General features: G+C 49.6%; 1 protein-coding gene across 1 annotated transcript in view; it reads right to left on the reverse strand.

The window, feature by feature from the left end:
- The window catches only part of ATP13A2 (ATPase cation transporting 13A2), a 125,069-nt gene that overhangs the window by 41,848 nt on the left and 63,178 nt on the right, over positions 1–20,043 (reverse strand). Inside the window, 13 exon segments of the mRNA XM_063942101.1 lie at positions 798–908; positions 4,043–4,210; positions 4,288–4,419; positions 4,804–4,858; positions 4,860–4,871; positions 5,057–5,191; positions 12,202–12,271; positions 12,564–12,641; positions 12,789–12,868; positions 13,429–13,543; positions 13,694–13,752; positions 14,673–14,840; positions 14,932–15,008. Coding sequence (XP_063798171.1) covers positions 798–908; positions 4,043–4,210; positions 4,288–4,419; positions 4,804–4,858; positions 4,860–4,871; positions 5,057–5,191; positions 12,202–12,271; positions 12,564–12,641; positions 12,789–12,868; positions 13,429–13,543; positions 13,694–13,752; positions 14,673–14,840; positions 14,932–15,008 — 1,260 coding nt within the window.

A 20,043-nucleotide genomic window follows, 5' to 3' on the forward strand; every position in this document is an offset into this window, starting at 1 on the left:
GACTCCAACCCAGCAGCTCGCCATGGACAACCGACTCCAACCCAGCAGCTCGCCATGGACAACCGACTCCAACCCAGCAGCTCGCTATGGACAACAGACTCCAACCCAGCAGCTCGCCATGGACAACAGACTCCTACCCAGCAGCTCAGTATGGATAAGTGAACCCCACCCAGCAGCTCACCATGGACAACTGATCCCTACCCAGCAGCTCGCCATGGACAACTGATCCCTACCCAGCAGCTCACCATGGACAACAGACTCCTAACCAGCAGCTCAGCATGGATAAGTGACCCTCACCCAGCAGCTCAGCATGGATAAGTGACCCTCACCCAGCAGCTCAGCATGGATAAGTGACCCTCACCCAGCAGCTCAGCATGGATAAGTGACCCCCACCCTGCATCTCACCATGGACAACTGATCCCTACCCAGCAGCTCGCCATGGACAACAGATTCCTACCCAGCAGCTCACCTTGGACAACAAACTCCTACCCAGCAGCTCACCATGGAGAACTGACCCCAACCCAGCGGCTCACTATGGAGAACCGACCCAAACCCAGCGGCTCACAAAAGACAGCTGACCCCTATCTTGAACCGCAGCCAGTGCAGACATCTGACAAACCAACCATATGCCAACACAAATTAGTCATGGAGTAATGTGAAGTTTGTACGATAGGGACCCTATCTATACATTACAAGGAAGGAAGATTAGGACATACTATGATCTCAAAGTCTACTTCAAATTTTATATTCCTTTTCTTTTTTTATTAATCAAATGACAGAAGAATCAGATTCCTCACCGAACACAGCCAGGACGAGCACGAACATGAGGGCATCGCGGTAAAACTTGAACTGGATTGGTTTGGGGTGCAGGATTGAGCTGATCAGATTCCCTTTGGCTGTGCAGAAACCTGCAGACAGGATATAGCGCTAAAGAAACTGAATCTCTACATCCAACAGCGTCAGTAAAAGTCCACCAAACTATCTAACGGGAAATACTAAACAACCTGTGTGTAGAAATAAAAATAAAAACAAGAAGAGGTGTAGCATACCTGGTGCCCCGTCTAATACGCAGAGCCAGTCATACCTGGTGCCCCGTCTAATACACAGAGCCAGCCATACCTGGTGCCCCATCTAATATACAGAGCCAGCCATACCTGGTGCCCCATCTAATATACAGAGCCAGCCATACCTGGTGCACCGTCTAATATACAGAGCCAGTCATACCTGGTGCCCCATCTAATATACAGAGCCAGCCATACCTGGTGCCCCATCTAATATACAGAGCCAGCCATACCTGGTGCCCCATCTAATATACAGAGCTAGCCATACCTGGTGCCCCATCTAATATACAGAGCCAGCCATACCTGGTGCTACGTATAACATGCAGAGCCATACCTGGTGCCCCATCTAATACACAGAGCCAGTCATACCTGGTGCCCCGTCTAATACGCAGAGCCAGTCATACCTGGTGCCCCGTCTAATACGCAGAGCCAGTCATACCTGGTGCCCCGTCTAATACGCAGAGCCAGCCATACCTGGTGCCCCATCTAATACACAGAGCCAGCCATACCTGGTGCCCCATCTAATACACAGAGCCAGTCATACCTGGTGCCCCGTCTAATATACAGAGCCAGTCATACCTGGTGCCCCGTCTAATACACAGAGCCAGCCATACCTGGTGCCCCATCTAATACACAGAGCCAGCCATACCTGGTGCCCCATCTAATACACAGAGCCAGCCATACCTGGTGCCCCATCTAATACACAGAGCCAGCCATACCTGGTGCCCCATCTAATACACAGAGCCAGCCATACCTGGTGCCCCATCTAATACACAGAGCCAGCCATACCTGGTGCCCCATCTAATACACAGAGCCAGCCATACCTGGTGCCCCATCTAATACACAGAGCCAGCCATACCTGGTGCCCCATCTAATACACAGAGCCAGCCATACCTGGTGCCCCGTCTAATACACAGAGCCAGCCATAGCTGGTGCCCCATCTAATACACAGAGCCAGCCATACCTGGTGCCCCATCTAATACACAGAGCCAGCCATACCTGGTGCCCCATCTAATACACAGAGCCAGCCATACCTGGTGCCCCATCTAATATACAGAGCCAGCCATACCTGGTGCCCCATCTAATATACAGAGCCAGCCATACCTGGTGCCCCATCTAATATACAGAGCCAGCCATACCTGGTGCCCCATCTAATATACAGAGCCAGCCATACCTGGTGCCCCATCTAATACACAGAGCCAGCCATACCTGGTGCCCCATCTAATACACAGAGCCAGCCATACCTGGTGCCCCATCTAATACACAGAGCCAGCCATACCTGGTGCCCCATCTAATACACAGAGCCAGCCATACCTGGTGCCCCATCTAATACACAGAGCCAGCCATACCTGGTGCCCCATCTAATACACAGAGCCAGCCATACCTGGTGCCCCATCTAATACACAGAGCCAGCCATACCTGGTGCCCCGTCTAATACACAGAGCCAGCCATACCTGGTGCCCGGTCTAATACACAGAGCCAGTCATACCTGGTGCCCCGTCTAATATACAGAGCCAGCCATACCTGGTGCCCCATCTAATACACAGAGCCAGCCATACCTGGTGCCCCATCTAATACACAGAGCCAGTCATACCTGGTGCCCCGTCTAATATACAGAGCCAGTCATACCTGGTGCCCCGTCTAATATACAGAGCCAGTCATACCTGGTGCCCCGTCTAATATACAGAGCCAGCCATACCTGGTGCCCCGTCTAATACACAGAGCCAGCCATACCTGGTGCCCCGTCTAATACAAAGAGCCAGCCATACCTGGTGCCCCGTCTAATACGCAGAGCCAGCCATACCTGGTGCCCCGTCTAATACGCAGAGCCAGTCATACCTGGTGCCCCGTCTAATACGCAGAGCCAGTCATACCTGGTGCCCCGTCTAATACGCAGAGCCAGTCATACCTGGTGCCCCGTCTAATACGCAGAGCCAGTCATACCTGGTGCCCCGTCTAATACGCAGAGCCAGTCATACCTGGTGCCCCGTCTAATACGCAGAGCCAGTCATACCTGGTGCCCCGTCTAATACGCAGAGCCAGCCATACCTGGTGCCCCGTCTAATACGCAGAGCCAGCCATACCTGGTGCCCCGTCTAATACGCAGAGCCAGTCATACCTGGTGCCCCGTCTAATACGCAGAGCCAGCCATACCTGGTGCCCCGTCTAATACGCAGAGCCAGTCATACCTGGTGCCCCGTCTAATACGCAGAGCCAGTCATACCTGGTGCCCCATCTAATACACAGAGCCAGCCATACCTGGTGCCCCATCTAATACACAGAGCCAGCCATACCTGGTGCCCCATCTAATACACAGAGCCAGCCATACCTGGTGCCCCATCTAATACACAGAGCCAGCCATACCTGGTGCCCCATCTAATACACAGAGCCAGTCATACCTGGTGCCCCATCTAATACACAGAGCCAGCCATACCTGGTGCCCCATCTAATACACAGAGCCAGTTATACCTGGTGCCCCATTTAATACACAGAGCCAGCCATACCTGGTGCCCCATCTAATATACAGAGCCAGCCATACCTGGTGCCCCATCTAATACACAGAGCCAGCCATACCTGGTGCCCCATCTAATATACAGAGCCAGCCATACCTGGTGCCACGTATAACATGCAGAGCCATACCTGGTGCCACGTATAACATGCAGAGCCATACCTGGAGCCACGTCTAACATGCAGAGCCATACCTGGAGCCACGTCTAACATGCAGAGCCATACCTGGAGCCACGTCTAACATGCAGAGCCATACCTGGAGCCACGTCTAACATGCAGAGCCATACCTGGAGCCACGTCTAACATGCAGAGCCATACCTGGAGCCACGTCTAACATGCAGAGCCATACCTGGAGCCACGTCTAACATGCAGAGCCATACCTGGAGCCACGTCTAACATGCAGAGCCATACCTGGAGCCTACATGAATGCATGCACTATATATCAGACAGATGCTCCTCAGGTCACGTCATACCTGTCCTCACTACTACCGCAATGACCTCATCCTCCAGGTAGCTTTTCGCTTGGATAACTTGGGTTCCACAGAACAGAGTGTGGCGCTGATGTGTGTCTGAGGAGTAGACCGTGCCGGCTGCTTGGGGGCCATCTGGTAATGGGGTCTTCATTTCAGGCACACTCTCCCCTAAGACAGAATGGGTCACATGACTTTACAAAGACAGAACCCTCTAGGCTGCTCCGTTATCTGCCCCAAGCACCCACCTGTCAGCATGCTCTCGTTCACTATACACTCTCCGGACAGCAGGGCGGCGTCACACGGCATATACACGCCCTCTGGTGGCAGGAGGATGCAATCACCGGGGACCAGGTCCAGGGAACTGACTATCAGCTCCTCTGTAACGACATAAATTAGAGCGGTGACCCCTACCAGAAACTGCGCACAGAGAAAGGCCGCCTGGCCAACTCCGTTACGTAGCGCGCTGTATAAAAGCTGAGATGGGGAACACACCTCGCTATGGGGGATATTTATCAAAGCTTGGAGAGAGATCTAGTTGACGGAGATAAAGTATTAGCCAATCAGCTCCTAGATACTATGTTACAGGGTGGGTCTAAAAAATGACCGCTTGGGGCTGATTGGTTGTTAGGTTCTCTCTATGCACTTTATCTCTCTCCAAGGCTTGATACATCTCCCCCTATGTATTATAACCCTCGTTCCTTTACAGGTCTACAGTGAAGAATAAGTAACCACTACTATAATATATTGGCATCGCCTCTCACCTCCCCCAGCCCGTCGCACTCGGAGGCTCACCACCATCTTCACCATGTTGCGGAGGGGTCACGCTTTGCTGTGGGAAGATACACAGAAAGTCTCTAAGCGCTGGAGCAATGCATTATGGGTGACACAGGTTGGGACGATCAGACCACCAGTAAAATGCCCGTACACAGCGTATCGGTATAGACGCCGTACATGATCTAGACCGTTCCCCATAGAGAACAGCGAGAAGTCGGACACAGGGGATTGGTCTCTCACCTTCCTGGTTTCATACAGCGAGACGGCGATAGAGATAATGGAGATCACAATGATGCAAACCGCATAGTAGTAATAATTATCGCACAGCCACAGGATGACGCTGAACACCTGGAACATGTAGAACGGGTTCAGGACCTGCGAGGAGAGAGCGCGAGAGAATGACGTACAGACCCTGGCAGGGATAACGCATCTGCGACAGGAGAGAGAGAGAAAGAGAGAGAAAAAGAGAGAAAGAGAGAAAGAGAGAAAGAGAGAGAAAGAGAGAGAAAGAGAGAGAAAGAGAGAGAAAGAGAGAGAAAGAGAGAGAAAAAGAGAAAAAGAGAGAGAAAGAGAAAGAGAGAGAGAAAGAGAGAGAGAGAAAGAGAGAGAGAGAAAGAGAGAGAGAGAAAGAGAGAGAGAGAGAAAGAGAGAGAGAAAGAGAGAGAGAGAAAGAGAGAGAGAGAGAAAGAGAGAGAGAGAAAGAGAGAGAGAGAGAAAAAGAGAGAGAGAGAGAGAGAGAAAAAGAGAGAGAGAGAGAGAGAGAGAGAGAGAGAGAAAGAGAGAGAGAGAGAGAGAGAAAGAGAGAGAGAGAGAGAGAGAGAAAGAGAGAGAGAGAGAGAAAGAGAGAGAGAGAGAGAGAGAGAGAGAGAGAAAGAGAGAGAGAGAGAGAGAGAAAGAGAGAAAGAGAGAGAGAGAGAGAGAGAGAGAGAGAAAGAGAGAGAGAGAAAGAGAGAGAGAAAAAGAGAGAGAGAAAAAGAGAGAGAGAAAGAGAGAGAGAGGAGAAAGAGAGAGAGAGAAAGAGAGAGAGAGAGAGAAGAGAGAGAAAGAGAGAGAGAGAGAGAGAGAGAGAGAGAGAGAGAGAGAGAGAGAGAAATAGATAAGATAGATAGATAGATAGATAGATAGATAGATAGATAGATAGATAGATAGGATAGATAGGATAATAAGAATTTACTTACCGATAATTCTATTTCTCGGAGTCCGTAGTGGATGCTGGGGTTCCTGAAAGGACCATGGGGAATAGCGGCTCCGCAGGAGACCGGGCACAAAAAGTAAAGCTTTAGGATCAGGTGGTGTGCACTGGCTCCTCCCCCTATGACCCTCCTCCAAGCCTCAGTTAGGTACTGTGCCCGGACGAGCGTACACAATAAGGAAGGATTTATGAATCCCGGGTAAGACTCATACCAGCCACACCAATCACACTGTACAACCTGTGATCTGAACCCAGTTAACAGTATGATAACAGCGGAGCCTCTGAAAAGATGGCTCACAACAATAATAACCCGATTTTTGTAACTATGTACAAGTAATGCAGATAATCCGCACTTGGGATGGGCGCCCAGCATCCACTACGGACTCCGAGAAATAGAATTATCGGTAAGTAAATTCTTATTTTCTCTATCGTCCTAGTGGATGCTGGGGTTCCTGAAAGGACCATGGGGATTATACCAAAGCTCCCAAACGGGCGGGAGAGTGCGGATGACTCTGCAGCACCGAATGAGAGAACTCCAGGTCCTCCCCAGCCAGGGTATCAAATTTGTAGGATTTTACAAACGTGTTTGCCCCTGACTAAATAGCCGCTCGGCAAAGTTGTAAAGCCGAGACCCCTCGGGCAGCCGCCCAAGATGAGCCCACCTTCCTTGTGGAATGGGCATTTACATATTTTGGCTGTGGCAGGCCTGCCACAGAATGTGCAAGCTGAATTGTATTACACATCCAACTCGCAAAAGTCTGCTTAAAAGCAAGAGCACCCAGTTTGTTGGGTGCATACAGGATAACAGCAAGTCAGTTTTCCTGACTCCAGCCGTCCTGGAACCTATATTTTCAGGGCCCTGACCACATCTAGCAACTTGGAGTCCTCCAAGTCCCTAGTAGGCGCAAGACACCACAATAAGCTGGTTCAGGTGAAACACTGACACCACCTTAGGGAGAGAACTGGGGACGAGTCCGCAGCTCTGCCCTGTCCGAATGGACAAACAGATATGGGCTTTTTTGAGAAAAAAACCACCAATTTGACACTCGCCTGGTCCAGGCCAGGTCCAAGAGCATGTTCACTTTTCATGTGAGATGCTTCAAATCCACAGATTTGACTGGTTTTAAACCAATGTGTTTTGAGGAATCCCAGAACTACGTTGAGATCCCACAGTGCCACTGGAGGCACAAAAGGGGGTTGTATATGCAATACTCCCTTGACAAACTTCTGGACTTCAGGAACTGAAGCCAATTCTTTCTGGAAGAAAAATCGACAGGGCCGAAATTTGAACCTTAATGGACCCCAATTTGAGGCCCATAGACACTCCTGTTTGCAAGAAATGCAGGAATCGACCGAGTTGAAATTTCTTCGTGGGGCCTTCCTGGCCTCACACCACGCAACATATTTTCGCCACATGTGGTGATAATGTTGTGCGGTCACCTCCTTTCTGGCTTTGACCAGGGTAGGAATGACCTCTTCCTGAATGCCTTTTCCCTTAGGATCCGGCGTTCCACCGCCATGCCGTCAAACGCAGCTGCGGTAAGTCTTGGAACAGACATGGTACTTGCTGAAACAAGTCCCTTCTTAGCGGCAGAGGCCATAAGTCCTCTGTGAGCATCTCTTGAAGTTCCGGGTACCAAGTCCTTCTTGGCCAATCCGGAGCCATGAGTATAGTTCTTACTCCTCTACGTCTTATAATTCTCAGTACCTTAGGTATGAAAAGCAGAGGATGGAACACATACACCGACTGGTACACCCACGGTGTTACCAGACCGTCCACAGCTATTGCCTGAGGGTCTCTTAACCTGGCGCAATACCTGTCCCGTTTTTTGTTCAGACGGGATGCCATCATGTCCACCTTTGGTAATTCCCAACGGTTTACAATTATGTGGAAAACTTCCCCATGAAGTTCCCACTCTGCCGGGTGGAGGTCGTGCCTACTGAGGAAGTCTGCTTCCCAGTTTCCATTCCCGGAATGAAACACTGCTGACAGTGCTATCACATGATTTTCCGCCCAGCGAAAAGTCCTTGCAGTTTTTGCCACTGCCCTCCTGCTTCTTGTGCCGCCCTGTCTATTTACGTGGGCGACTGCCGTGATGTTTTATCCCACTGGATCAATACCGGCTGACCTTGAAGCAGAGGTCTTGCTAAGCCTAGAGCATTATAAATTTACCCTTAGCTATATTTATGTGGAGAAAAATCTCCAGACTTGATCACACTCCCTGGAAATTTTTTCCTTGTGTGACTGCTCCCCAGCCTCTCGGGCTGGCCTCCGTGGTCACCAACATCCAAAACTGAATGCCGAATCTGCGGCCCTCTAGAAGATGAGCACTCTGTAACCACCACAGGAGAGACACCCTTGTCCTTGGATATAGGGTTATCCGCTGATGCATCTGAAGATGCGATCCGGACCATTTGTCCAGCAGATCCCACTGAAAAGTTCTTGCATGAAATCTGCCGACTGGAATTGCTTCGAAGGAAGTCACCATTTTTTTTACCATGGCCCTTGTGCAATGATGCACTGATTTTAGGAGGTTCCTGACTAGCTCGGATAACTCCCTGGCTTTCTCTTCCGGGAGAAACACCTTTTTCTGGACTGTGTCCAGAATCATCCCTAAGCACAGGAGACTGGTTGTCGGGATCAGCTGCGATTTTGGAATATTTAGAATCCACCCCTGCTGTTGTAACAGTATCCGAGATAGTGCTACTCCGACCTCCAACTGTTCCCTGGACTTTGCCCTTATCAGGAGATCGTCCAAGTAAGGGATAATTAAGACGCCTTTTCTTCGAAGAAGAACCATCATTTCGGCCATTACCTTGGTAAAGACCCGGGGTGCCGTAGACAATCCAAACGGCAGCGTCTGAAACTGATAGTGACAGTTCTGTACCACGAACCTGAGGTACCCTTAGTGATAAGGGCAAATTTGGGACATGGATCCCGGTTCGTTATCACTGCTCTGAGTGACTCCATCTTGATTTGAACCTTTGTAAGTGTTCAAATTTTTTTAGATTTAGAATAGGTCTCACCTAGCCTTCTGGCTTCAGTACCACAATATAGTGTGGAATAATACCCCTTTTCTTGTTGTAGGAGGGGTAATTTAATTATCACCTGCTGGGAATACAGCTTGTGAATTGTTTCCCATACTGCCTCCTTGTCGGAGGGAGACCTTGGTAAAGCAGACTTCAGGAGCCTGCGCAGGGGAAACGTCTCGACATTCCAAACTGTACCCCTGGGATACTACTTGTAGGATCCAGGGGTCCTGTACGGTCTCAGCGTCATGCTGAGAGCTTGTCAGAAGCGGTGGAAACGCTTCTGTTCCTGGGAATGGGCTGCCTGCTGCAGTCTTCTTCCCTTTCCTCTATCCCTGGGCAGATATGACTCTTATAGGGACGAAAGGACTGAAGCTGAAAAGACGGTGTCTTTTTCTGCAGAGATGTGACTTAGGGTAAACACGGTGGATTTTCCAGCAGTTGCCGTGGCCACCAGGTCCGATGGACCGACCCCAAATAACTCCTCTTCCTTTATACGGCAATACACCTTTGTGCCGTTTGGAATCTGCATCACCTGACCACTGTCGTGTCCATAAACATCTTCTGGCAGATATGGACATCGCACTTACTCTTGATGCCAGAGTGCAAATATCCCTCTGTGCATCTCGCATATATAGAAATACATCCTTTAAATGCTCTATAGTCAATAAAATACTGTCCCTGTCAAGGGTATCAATATTTTTAGTCAGGGAATCCGACCAAGCCACCCCAGCTCTGCACATCCAGGCTGAGGCGATCGCTGGTCGCAGTATAACACCAGTATGTGTGTATATACTTTTTATGATATTTTTCCAGCCTCCTGTCAGCTGGCTCCTTGAGGACGGCCCTATCTATAGACGGTACCGCCACTTGTTCTGATAAGCGTGTGAGCGCCTTATCCACCCTAAGGGGTGTTTCCCAACGCGCCCTAACTTCTGGCGGGAAAGGGTATACCGCCCATATTTTCTATCGGGGGGAACCCACGCATCATCACACACTTCATTTAATTTATCTGATTCAGGAAAAACTACGGTAGTTTTTTCACATCCCACATAATACCCTCTTTTGTGGTACTTGTAGTATCAGAAATATGTAACACCTCCTTCATTGCCCTTAACGTGTGGCCCTAATAAGGAATACGTTTGTTTATTCACCGTCGACACTGGATTCAGTGTCCCTGTCTGTGTCTGTGTCGACCGACTAAAGTAAACGGGCGTTTTAAAAAAACCCTGACGGTGTTTTTGAGACGTCTGGACCGGTACTAATTGTTTGTCGGCCGTCTCATTTCGTCAACCGACCTTGGCGCGTGTTGACATTATCACGTAATTCCCTAAATAAGCCATCCATTCCGGTGTCGACTCCCTAGAGAGTGACATCACCATTACAGGCAATTGCTCCGCCTCCTCACCAACATCGTCCTCATACATGTCGACACACACGTACCGACACACAGCACACACACAGGGAATGCTCTGATAGAGGACAGGACCTACTAGCCCTTTGGGGAGACAGAGGGAGAGTTTGCCAGCACACACCAAAAACGCTATAATTATATAGGGACAACCTTATATAAGTGTTTTCCCTTATAGCATCTTTTTTATATATTTCTAACGCCAAATTAGTGCCCCCCCTCTCTGTTTTTTTAACCCTGTTTCTGTAGTGCAGTGCAGGGGAGAGCCTGGGAGCCTTCCCTCCAGCCTTTCTGTGAGGGAAAATGGCGCTGTGTGCTGAGGAGATAGGCCCCGCCCCTTTTTCGGCGGCCTCGTCTCCCACTCTTAACGGATTCTGGCAGGGGTTAAATATCTCCATATAGCCCCCGGAGGCTATATGTGAGGTATTTTTAGCCAAAAAAGGTTTTCATTTGCCTCCCAGGGCGCCCCCCTCCCAGCGCCCTGCACCCTCAGTGACTGCCGTGTGAAGTGTGCTGAGAGGAAAATGGCGCACAGCTGCAGTGCTGTGCGCTACCTTAAGAAGACTGAGGAGTCTTCTGCCGCCGATTCTGGACCTCTTCTCGTTTCAGCATCTGCAAGGGGGCCGGCGGCGAGGCTCCGGTGACCATCCAGGCTGTACCTGTGATCGTCCCTCTGGAGCTAATGTCCAGTAGCCAAGAAGCCAATCCATCCTGCACGCAGGTGAGTTCACTTCTTCTCCCCTAAGTCCCTCGATGCAGTGATCCTGTTGCCAGCAGGACTCACTGTAAAATAAAAAACCTAAGCTAAACTTTTCTAAGCAGCTCTTTAGGAGAGCCACCTAGATTGCACCCTTCTCGGCCGGGCACAAAAATCTAACTGAGGCTTGGAGGAGGGTCATAGGGGGAGGAGCCAGTGCACACCACCTGATCCTAAAGCTTTACTTTTTGTGCCCTGTCTCCTGCGGAGCCGCTATTCCCCATGGTCCTTTCAGGAACCCCAGCATCCACTAGGACGATAGAGAAAGATAGGATAGATAGATAGGATAGATATATAGCTAGGATAGATAGATAGATAGATAGATAGATAGATAGATAGATAGATAGGCATCTCTTGGACGACAGTCCATATTGAGCTGCATGCACAGCCGATAGGGAGGATCGTTCACGCCCCGCGGGGCCGCGTATCGCTCATCGTTGCCGGCATACACACTTGTTGAGAAACTGAACGACGTCGTTCATTTTCTCGGCAAGTGTGTACGCACTGTTTGAGTGCCACCTGAATCATTTTAATTACTCAATAAAACATTCAATGAAATGTTTTTTTCAAGAATTTTCACACCGGCAGCTTCCCTAAGAGTGGTCCCTCGTCAGCTGAGGACCAGTTGAAGAACATGGATTTGATGTCTTGAGGTGCGCCAGGAAACATCTATCATGTCCAATGACTTCAACGTAACTAATAAATGTCTTTATATAATCTTTTCACACTGGATCAAAGGATGAAAGTTTTTCTTGATCTTATATTAGATGGATAAAGAAAACCTTTCATCCTCGGATCCAGTGTACACAGATTATATTCAGACATTAGATACATTGAAGTCATTGGACTTTTAATGACCGATGTTTCCTGGCGCACCTTAAGACATCAAATGTCCGTACAGGGCATAGACAGAAGAGAAGCGCCCGCCATCCAGATCGTAGGACGCCTACACCTGGCGAGAATGACCAGTGTTACCGGATGGCTACATCACTCACCTCCTCGATTAGAAGCTGCCCGTAGGATTTCACTGGGACGTCAATCTCATTCGGACCATAAATTAACTTCCTGTGTGGAATGAGAGACGCAGACACTCAACCACCGCACGGGTGATACATAGCAGCACACAAATGGCTTTCGCTGCCTGTAAATAAGCAGCACATACTGTAAAGCAATATTTCTGTCTCACGTCAGTTTCCCCGGGTCACCGTGCCGCATGCCGGTGCTATGTGGTCAGTAACGGTGACACGGTGCCTCCAGCACTAGTGCAGTACATGTTACTGTAGTGTGATATGTGAGGAGGTGCTGCCCCCTGGTGTACACAACTGGTAAAGCAGCCCCAGTTGCACTGAATACTCACCTGTTATCGTGGTCTGTCTGACTCAGCCCGGACTTGTATTTCTGAATCTCACCACAGACTAATCCGTCAGCCAGGGAACTGCGTGCAGAGATAAATAAAAAGTGATTACCGATCACACCTGCAGCACCATCACTTTACTACAACGCCACTCACCAAGAGCGCCAAACTATCCGACTACCACATAAGGGTTTAACATATTAGGCCCCGTAGCGTGGGTCGCCTTACCTGACCTTGATGAAGTCCGCTGAGCGATCGCTCCATATGTAGCGCATCCCTTCAAACACAAAGTATCGCAGTACGTTTTTCTGCAAGGTAGAGAGGAGGATTACACGTCCGCACTTCAACGCTTAAATAATTCTACGCCCATTCGCCACGAGTGAACTGCGCAGGCCACGAGCAAGCGGTCCCAGCGGTTCTGCCCGATCGGTGAACGTCTGGATGTGATAGCTGATTGGCCCTAGCAGCAGTCACCCAATAAATGGACAGACCGTATACGCGCATCAACTGAAACTGACCAATCCGATCTGCCCGTTGCTGGTTAAAAGTAGAAAACGGATTTCTTACAACGTTTTGAAATCACAATTAACATCTGCCACATCCATATAATTATTACAGGATGTCACTGAAGACTTGTAATAACCAAAATTGCTCCGCAGCAATCAGTCTCATAAACATCGATGTCTGTTCCGCATCCCTGTAACTGAAGCGCCCTCGCACAGCTGTCCCCAGCGCCGTACACCAGGACTGAGAAACGTTCTGCGTGCTGCTCGGAGAGATACGGCCGTGTCCTAGCCCCAGTAAAGCCTGTTTATAACGCTGACGTGCGCCTGGCTACACAGAGTCAGCATGTGCCCTGCAGCCTCACCTCTTCCTTGTAGTGCAGCCGGATGGTGTCTTTGAACTCTTCCTCTTCCCCCACACCCAGAGCCACGCTGCCACCCACCACTGTGCCCTGGCGCTCAGAGGCCTCGATCTGCAGGCTGCAGGAGAGAGAGGAGCAGATTAGAGCAGACATAGCTGGACCACAGAACCGGCAGGAAGACGTAAACCAGTGGAACACATATGGGAGCAAACTGCGAATTCCCCCCCAAAAAATTATAAAAAATAAAAAAATCACTCCAAGACTGTACCTGGGATCCACGCCATGTTCTACCTGCACCTCCACAATACTCGTCTGTCCGAACGTGTCCTGGAACCATAAACAGAGGAGCAGCAACGTTACATGGTAACCCAGAACCACACAGGAGAAAGGACTTTGGGGCAGATTTACTAAGCCATGGTGATAAAGTGGAGAGAGAGATAAAGTACCAGACAATCCGTTCCTAACGTCATGTTATAGGCTGGTTGGCTGGTACTTTATCACCTTCCAAGGATTAGTACATCTCCCTCTGTATCTTGGCAGATTATGAGCAGCAGGTTACACAGGGAAATACAATTACAGCTATCAGGTCTGCAAATCTCCATTGTGAGTTTCCAGATTCATTTCCTGTCTACGGAGGAACGGACAAGTCTTCACCTCCACAGTAAAAGACTAAATGTTTTTTAATCCCAAGGTTTTTCACTTTCCATTTAATATTAGAAAACTCTATGCAAATTAGGGGGGAAGGAGACAGAATGACCAGGAATTCTAGTAAACTAAACATAAAACATTTTACAACGTGTTGAGTCTCCTATATAAATGCACATTATAAAGACAGCACAGATTGTATATTAAACATACATTTTATTGGATCCGTTATCACAGGTCAGACATGTATTTTATAGTCACAGAGCTCCAGGCAGTGTACGTACTTTTCATCGTACGTTTACAGGGAGCAGACGCAAAACGTGGGACGTAAAGACATGTTATTGAATGTAATGGGGCTTAAAGCAAAGGGCAAACGGAAGATATAAAATGTTTGTTTATATTGTCAGATGCTAAATTGCTCGTCTGTCACAAAATAAAAGAATGAATATAAAGAAATTCCAATAGTGAATTCCGTGTTATTTCACGGTACATCCTGTAACAGGCGGGAAAGCGGTGCCGGAAATGGTTTAATATAAAAAATACAGAAAGAGAAAAAGCATCAGAGACAACCAAAGGATGAGAGAGGACCACTATCCGTTCACCTTAATGACGAGCCTATCCGCTACAGCCAGGGGGCAGCGCCGGTGCGTGGCGAGCAGGTACAGCCGCGGCTTCCAGTGGAAGATGATGAGCAGCAGGCCGAGGGTGAGGGCGCAGAAGACGTAACAGATAACCGTCTGCCATATTACTCTCCGGTACCCGCAGAACTCCTGCAGGCGAGAATCAGAGCATGAGGGGCCAGGTGGTGCATTCTACCAGCGTCACACCCAACCACGCGCCGCAGAACCTGGCAATACTTACCATACAGGGCGGGGGTGTCCAGACGGGGAGGGAGCCGTAGTCGATGCTGGGTGGCCCCCTCAGCAGCTTGCTGCTACCTGCAATGATAAACACAGGTTATTATTGGTTATTTATATAGCGCCGCCATTACGCAGTACGCTACGGAGAATATATACTGTTGGGTGGGTACGGCGTGGCACATATAAGGGTGGAGCGCCTGTGGAGGGAGAACCGGTGAGAAACTGAGGTTTGAGGTGCTGTTATTTGGCCGCCTAAGCAAGAACCCATCAAACCTCACCCCCCCCCCACCCCCCACTTCCCCACCTCACACACAGGGACCTTACCCTTGATGTGACGCAGTACAATAACCCCACTGTAACTAGGACGCCGGGTCTCTGTACCCACCATAAGCATCAACTCAAACCCCAAACCCCGACACACCAAGTGCACGGAGTATTTACCCTCCACATCCTAGCGGCCGAGGATAATGGACATTATTCAGGTTTGTCAGCAAACCAAAAAAGCACATTACTGGGTAACACCATGTGCACTGCAGGTGGGGCATATGTAACATGTGCAGAGAGAGTTAGATTTGGGTGGGGTGTGTTCAAACTGAAATCTAAATTGCAGTGTAAAAATAAAGCAGCCAGTATTTACCCTGCACAGAAACAAAATAACCCACCCAAATCTAACTCTCTCTGCACATGTTACATTTGCCACACCTGCAGTGCAGCACGGATCCAAATTTGAATAACCCCCCAATGCAGTGGTTCTCAAACTGTGTGCCATAGAACCCTGGGGTGTCTCAGGGCACTAGCAGGGGTGCCTTGGGATGGTGGTCCAGGGTCAATTCAAATGACTTATGCCCCAATGTATACAGTAGGAGATATTAATAATAATAATAATACCACCACAACGTTATGCCACCTGAGACCTGACAGTATACTTCCTTACTGATCGTGTGACAACATATATATAGCGACATGTCACAGTCCCGCCAGTACCACGTCATGCAGACAGGCCGGTGACCCTCTAATAGGGGGTTACAGCCATACACCATATCAGACTCACTCTCGCTGCACTTCTCTGTGTCTTGTTGTTGTGACAGACCGGGAAATGAATTCTTACTGACTGCTGTGATCTGACTGACAACCATCAATACCATCTCCCTAGCACTAACCCTACTGGCCCAGGGCCACATCACGTTATCAGGGGATTATTACTCTCACACACGGTGTATCTATGGGTAAAGTCCAGACAGACACAGACACACACACGGTCACATGCAGGAAAGGGAAATGTACACAGATTGCTTCCTGCTGATCACATCTGATACGGAGGTCACCCTGTTACCTCAGGAGGCTTCTGCTTTTCCATTTGATTCCAGATATGTGTAGTGTCTGTATGAGGAGAGAGCGGTCACAGTGTCACATGCAGCAGAGACCCAGAGAGGAGAACACAGAGAGTGATTAGATAAGTAGGATGAGACCAGGATAGGACAGTGTCCTGAGGATCTAGGGATGTAGTGTCTGTATGAGGAGAGGTCACAGTGTCACATGCAGCAGAGACACCAGAGAGGGGAACACTGAGAGAGCGATTAGATAAGTAGGATGAGACCAGGATAGGACAGTGTCCTGAGGACCTAGGGATGTAGTCTCTGTATGAGGAGAGGTCACAGTGTCACATGCAGCAGAGACACCAGAGAGGAGAACACTGAGAGAGCGATTAGATAAGTAGGATGAGACCAGGATAGGACAGTGTCCTGAGGACCTAGGGATGTAGTGTCTGTATGAGGAGAGGTCACAGTGTCACATGCAGCAGAGACACCAGAGAGGAGAACACTGAGAGAGCGATTAGATAAGTAGGATGAGATCCAGGATAGGACAGTGCCCTGAGGACCTAGGGATGTAGTGTCTGTATGAGGAGAGGTCACAGTGTCACATGCAGCAGAGACACCAGAGAGGGGAACACTGATACCCCTTTTCCACTAGCTCAAAAAACACGGGTAAATGCACGGGGGCGCGCATTTACCCGTGTTTTTGGCAAGTGGAAAAGGGTCAACCCGGATCAAGTGACCCGTGAATCCTACCCGGCTATTTACCTGGGTAGGACACGGGAATGATCCGGGTAGGGTTCTAGTGTAAACGGGAGCCGTGTCGATGCGACACGGCTCCCGTTTACACTGTATGGAAGGGCGGCGCTGGGAGATCATGTGATCTCCCTGCGCCGCCCCTGCCGCGTCACTAGAAGCGTCACCAACCCGGCATATGCCGGGTTGTGACTGCTGATGGGAAAGGGGACGAGCACGGGTCGCAGCAGGGGGCAGCTCCCGTGTCAGGCTCCCGGCTGCGACCCGTGATCGTAAGTGGAAAAGGGGTATGAGAGAGCGATTAGATAAGTAGGATGAGACCAGGATAGGACAGTGTCCTGAGGACCTAGGGATGTAGTATCTGTATGAGGAGAGGTCACAGTGTCACATGCAGCAGAGACACCAGAGAGGGGAACACAGAGAGCGATTAGATAAGTAGGATGAGACCAGGATAGGACAGTGTCATGAGGACCTAGGGATGTAGTGTCTGTATGAGGAGAGGTCACAGTGTCACATGCAGCAGAGACACCAGAGAGGGGAACACTGAGAGAGCGATTAGATAAGTAGGATGAGACCAGGATAGGACAGTGCCCTGAGGACCTAGGGATGTAGTGTCTGTATGAGGAGAGGTCACAGTGTCACATGCAGCAGAGACACAGAGAGGGTAACACTGAGAGAGGGATTAGATAAGTAGGATGAGACCAGGATAGGACAGTGCCCTGAGGACCTAGGGATGTAGTGTCTGTATGAGGAGAGGTCACAGTGTCACATGCAGCAGAAACACCAGAGAGGAGAACACTGAGAGAGCGATTAGATAAGTAGGATGAGACCAGGATAGGACAGTGTCCTGAGGACCTAGGGGTGTAGTGTCTGTATGAGGAGAGGTCACAGTGTCACATGCAGCAGAGACACCAGAGAGGAGAACACTGAGAGAGCGATAAGATAAGTAGGATGAGACCAGCATAGGACAGTGTCCTGAGGACCTAGAGATGTAGTGTCTGTATGAGTAGAGGTCACAGTGTCACATGCAGCAGAGACACCAGAGAGGAGAACACTGAGAGAGGGATTAGATAAGTAGGATGAGACCCAGGATAGGACAGTGTCCTGAGGACCTAGGGATGTAGTGTCTGTATGAGGAGAGGTCACAGTGTCACATGCAGCAGAAACACCAGAGAGGAGAACACTGAGAGAGCGATTAGATAAGTAGGATGAGACCAGGATAGGACAGTGTCCTGAGGACCTAGGGGTGTAGTGTCTGTATGAGGAGAGGTCACAGTGTCACGTGCAGCAGAGACACCAGAGAGGAGAACACTGAGAGAGCGATAAGATAAGTAGGATGAGACCAGCATAGGACAGTGTCCTGAGGACCTAGGGATGTAATGTCTGTATGAGGAGAGGTCACAGTGTCACATGCAGCAGAGACACCATAGAGGAGAACACTGAGTGAGCGATTAGATAAGTAGGATGAGACCCAGGATAGGACAGTGTCCTGAGGACCTAGGGATGTAGTGTCTGTATGAGGAGAGGTCACAGTGTCACATGCAGCAGAGACACCAGAGAGGGGAACACTGAGAGAGCGATTAGATAAGTAGGATGAGACCCAGGATAGGACAGTGCCCTGAGGACCTAGGGATGTAGTGTCTGTATGAGGAGAGGTCACAGTGTCACATGCAGAAGAGACACCATAGAGGAGAACACTGAGAGAGCGATTAGATAAGTAGGATGAGACCCAGGATAGGACAGTGTCCTGAGGACCTAGGGATGTAGTGTCTGTATGAGGAGAGGTCACAGTGTCACATGCAGCAGAGACACCATAGAGGAGAACACTGAGAGAGCGATTAGATAAGTAGGATGAGACCCAGCATAGGACAGTGTCCTGAGGACCTAGGGATGTAGTGTCTGTATGAGGAGAGGTCACAGTGTCACATGCAGCAGAAACACCAGAGAGGAGAACACAGAGAGCGATTAGATAAGTAGGATGAGACCAGGATAGGACAGTGTCCTGAGGACCTAGGGATGTAGTGTCTGTATGAGGAGAGGTCACAGTGTCACATGCAGCAGAGACACCATAGAGGAGAACACTGAGAGAGCGATTAGATAAGTAGGATGAGACCAGGATAGGACAGTGTCCTGAGGACCTAGGGATGTAGTGTCTGTATGAGGAGAGGTCACAGTGTCACATGCAGCAGAAACACCAGAGAGGAGAACACTGAGAGAGCGATTAGATAAGTAGGATGAGACCAGGATAGGACAGTGTCCTGAGGACCTAGGGATGTAGTGTCTGTATGAGGAGAGGTCACAGTGTCACATGCAGCAGAGACACCAGAGAGGAGAACACTGAGAGAGCGATTAGATAAGTAGGAGGAGACCAGGATAGGACAGTGTCCTGAGGACCTAGTGATGTAGTGTCTGTATGAGGAGAGGTCACAGTGTCACATGCAGCAGAAACACCAGACAGGGGAACACTGAGATAGTGATTAGATTAGTAGGATGAGACCCAGGATAGGACAGTCTCCTGAGGACCTAGGGATGTAGTGTCTGTATGAGGAGAGGTCACAGTGTCACATGCAGCAGAGACACAAGAGAGGGGAACACTGAGAGAGCGATTAGATAAGTAGGATGAGACCCAGGATAGGACAGTCTCCTGAGGACCTAGGGATGTAGTGTCTATGAGGAGAGGTCACAGTGTCACATGCAGCAGATACACCAGAGAGGAGAACACTGAGAGTGCGATTAGATAAATAGGATGAGACCAGGATAGGACAGTGTCCTGAGGACCTTCGGATGTATCATCTGTATAAGGAGAGGTCACAGTGTCACATGCAGCAGAGACAACAGAGAGGGGAACACTGAGAGAGCGATTACATAAGTAGGATGAGACCCAGGATAGGACAGTGCCCTGAGGACCAAGGGATGTATTATCTGTATGAGAAGAGGTCACAGTGTCACATGCAGCAGAGACACCAGAGAGGGGAATACTGAGAGAGCGATTAGATAAGTAGGATGAGACCTAGGATAGGACAGTGTCCTGAGGACCTAGGGAT

This window comes from Pseudophryne corroboree, chromosome 10, assembly GCF_028390025.1.
Source record: "Pseudophryne corroboree isolate aPseCor3 chromosome 10, aPseCor3.hap2, whole genome shotgun sequence".
In the NCBI taxonomy this organism is placed as follows: domain Eukaryota; kingdom Metazoa; phylum Chordata; class Amphibia; order Anura; family Myobatrachidae; genus Pseudophryne; species Pseudophryne corroboree.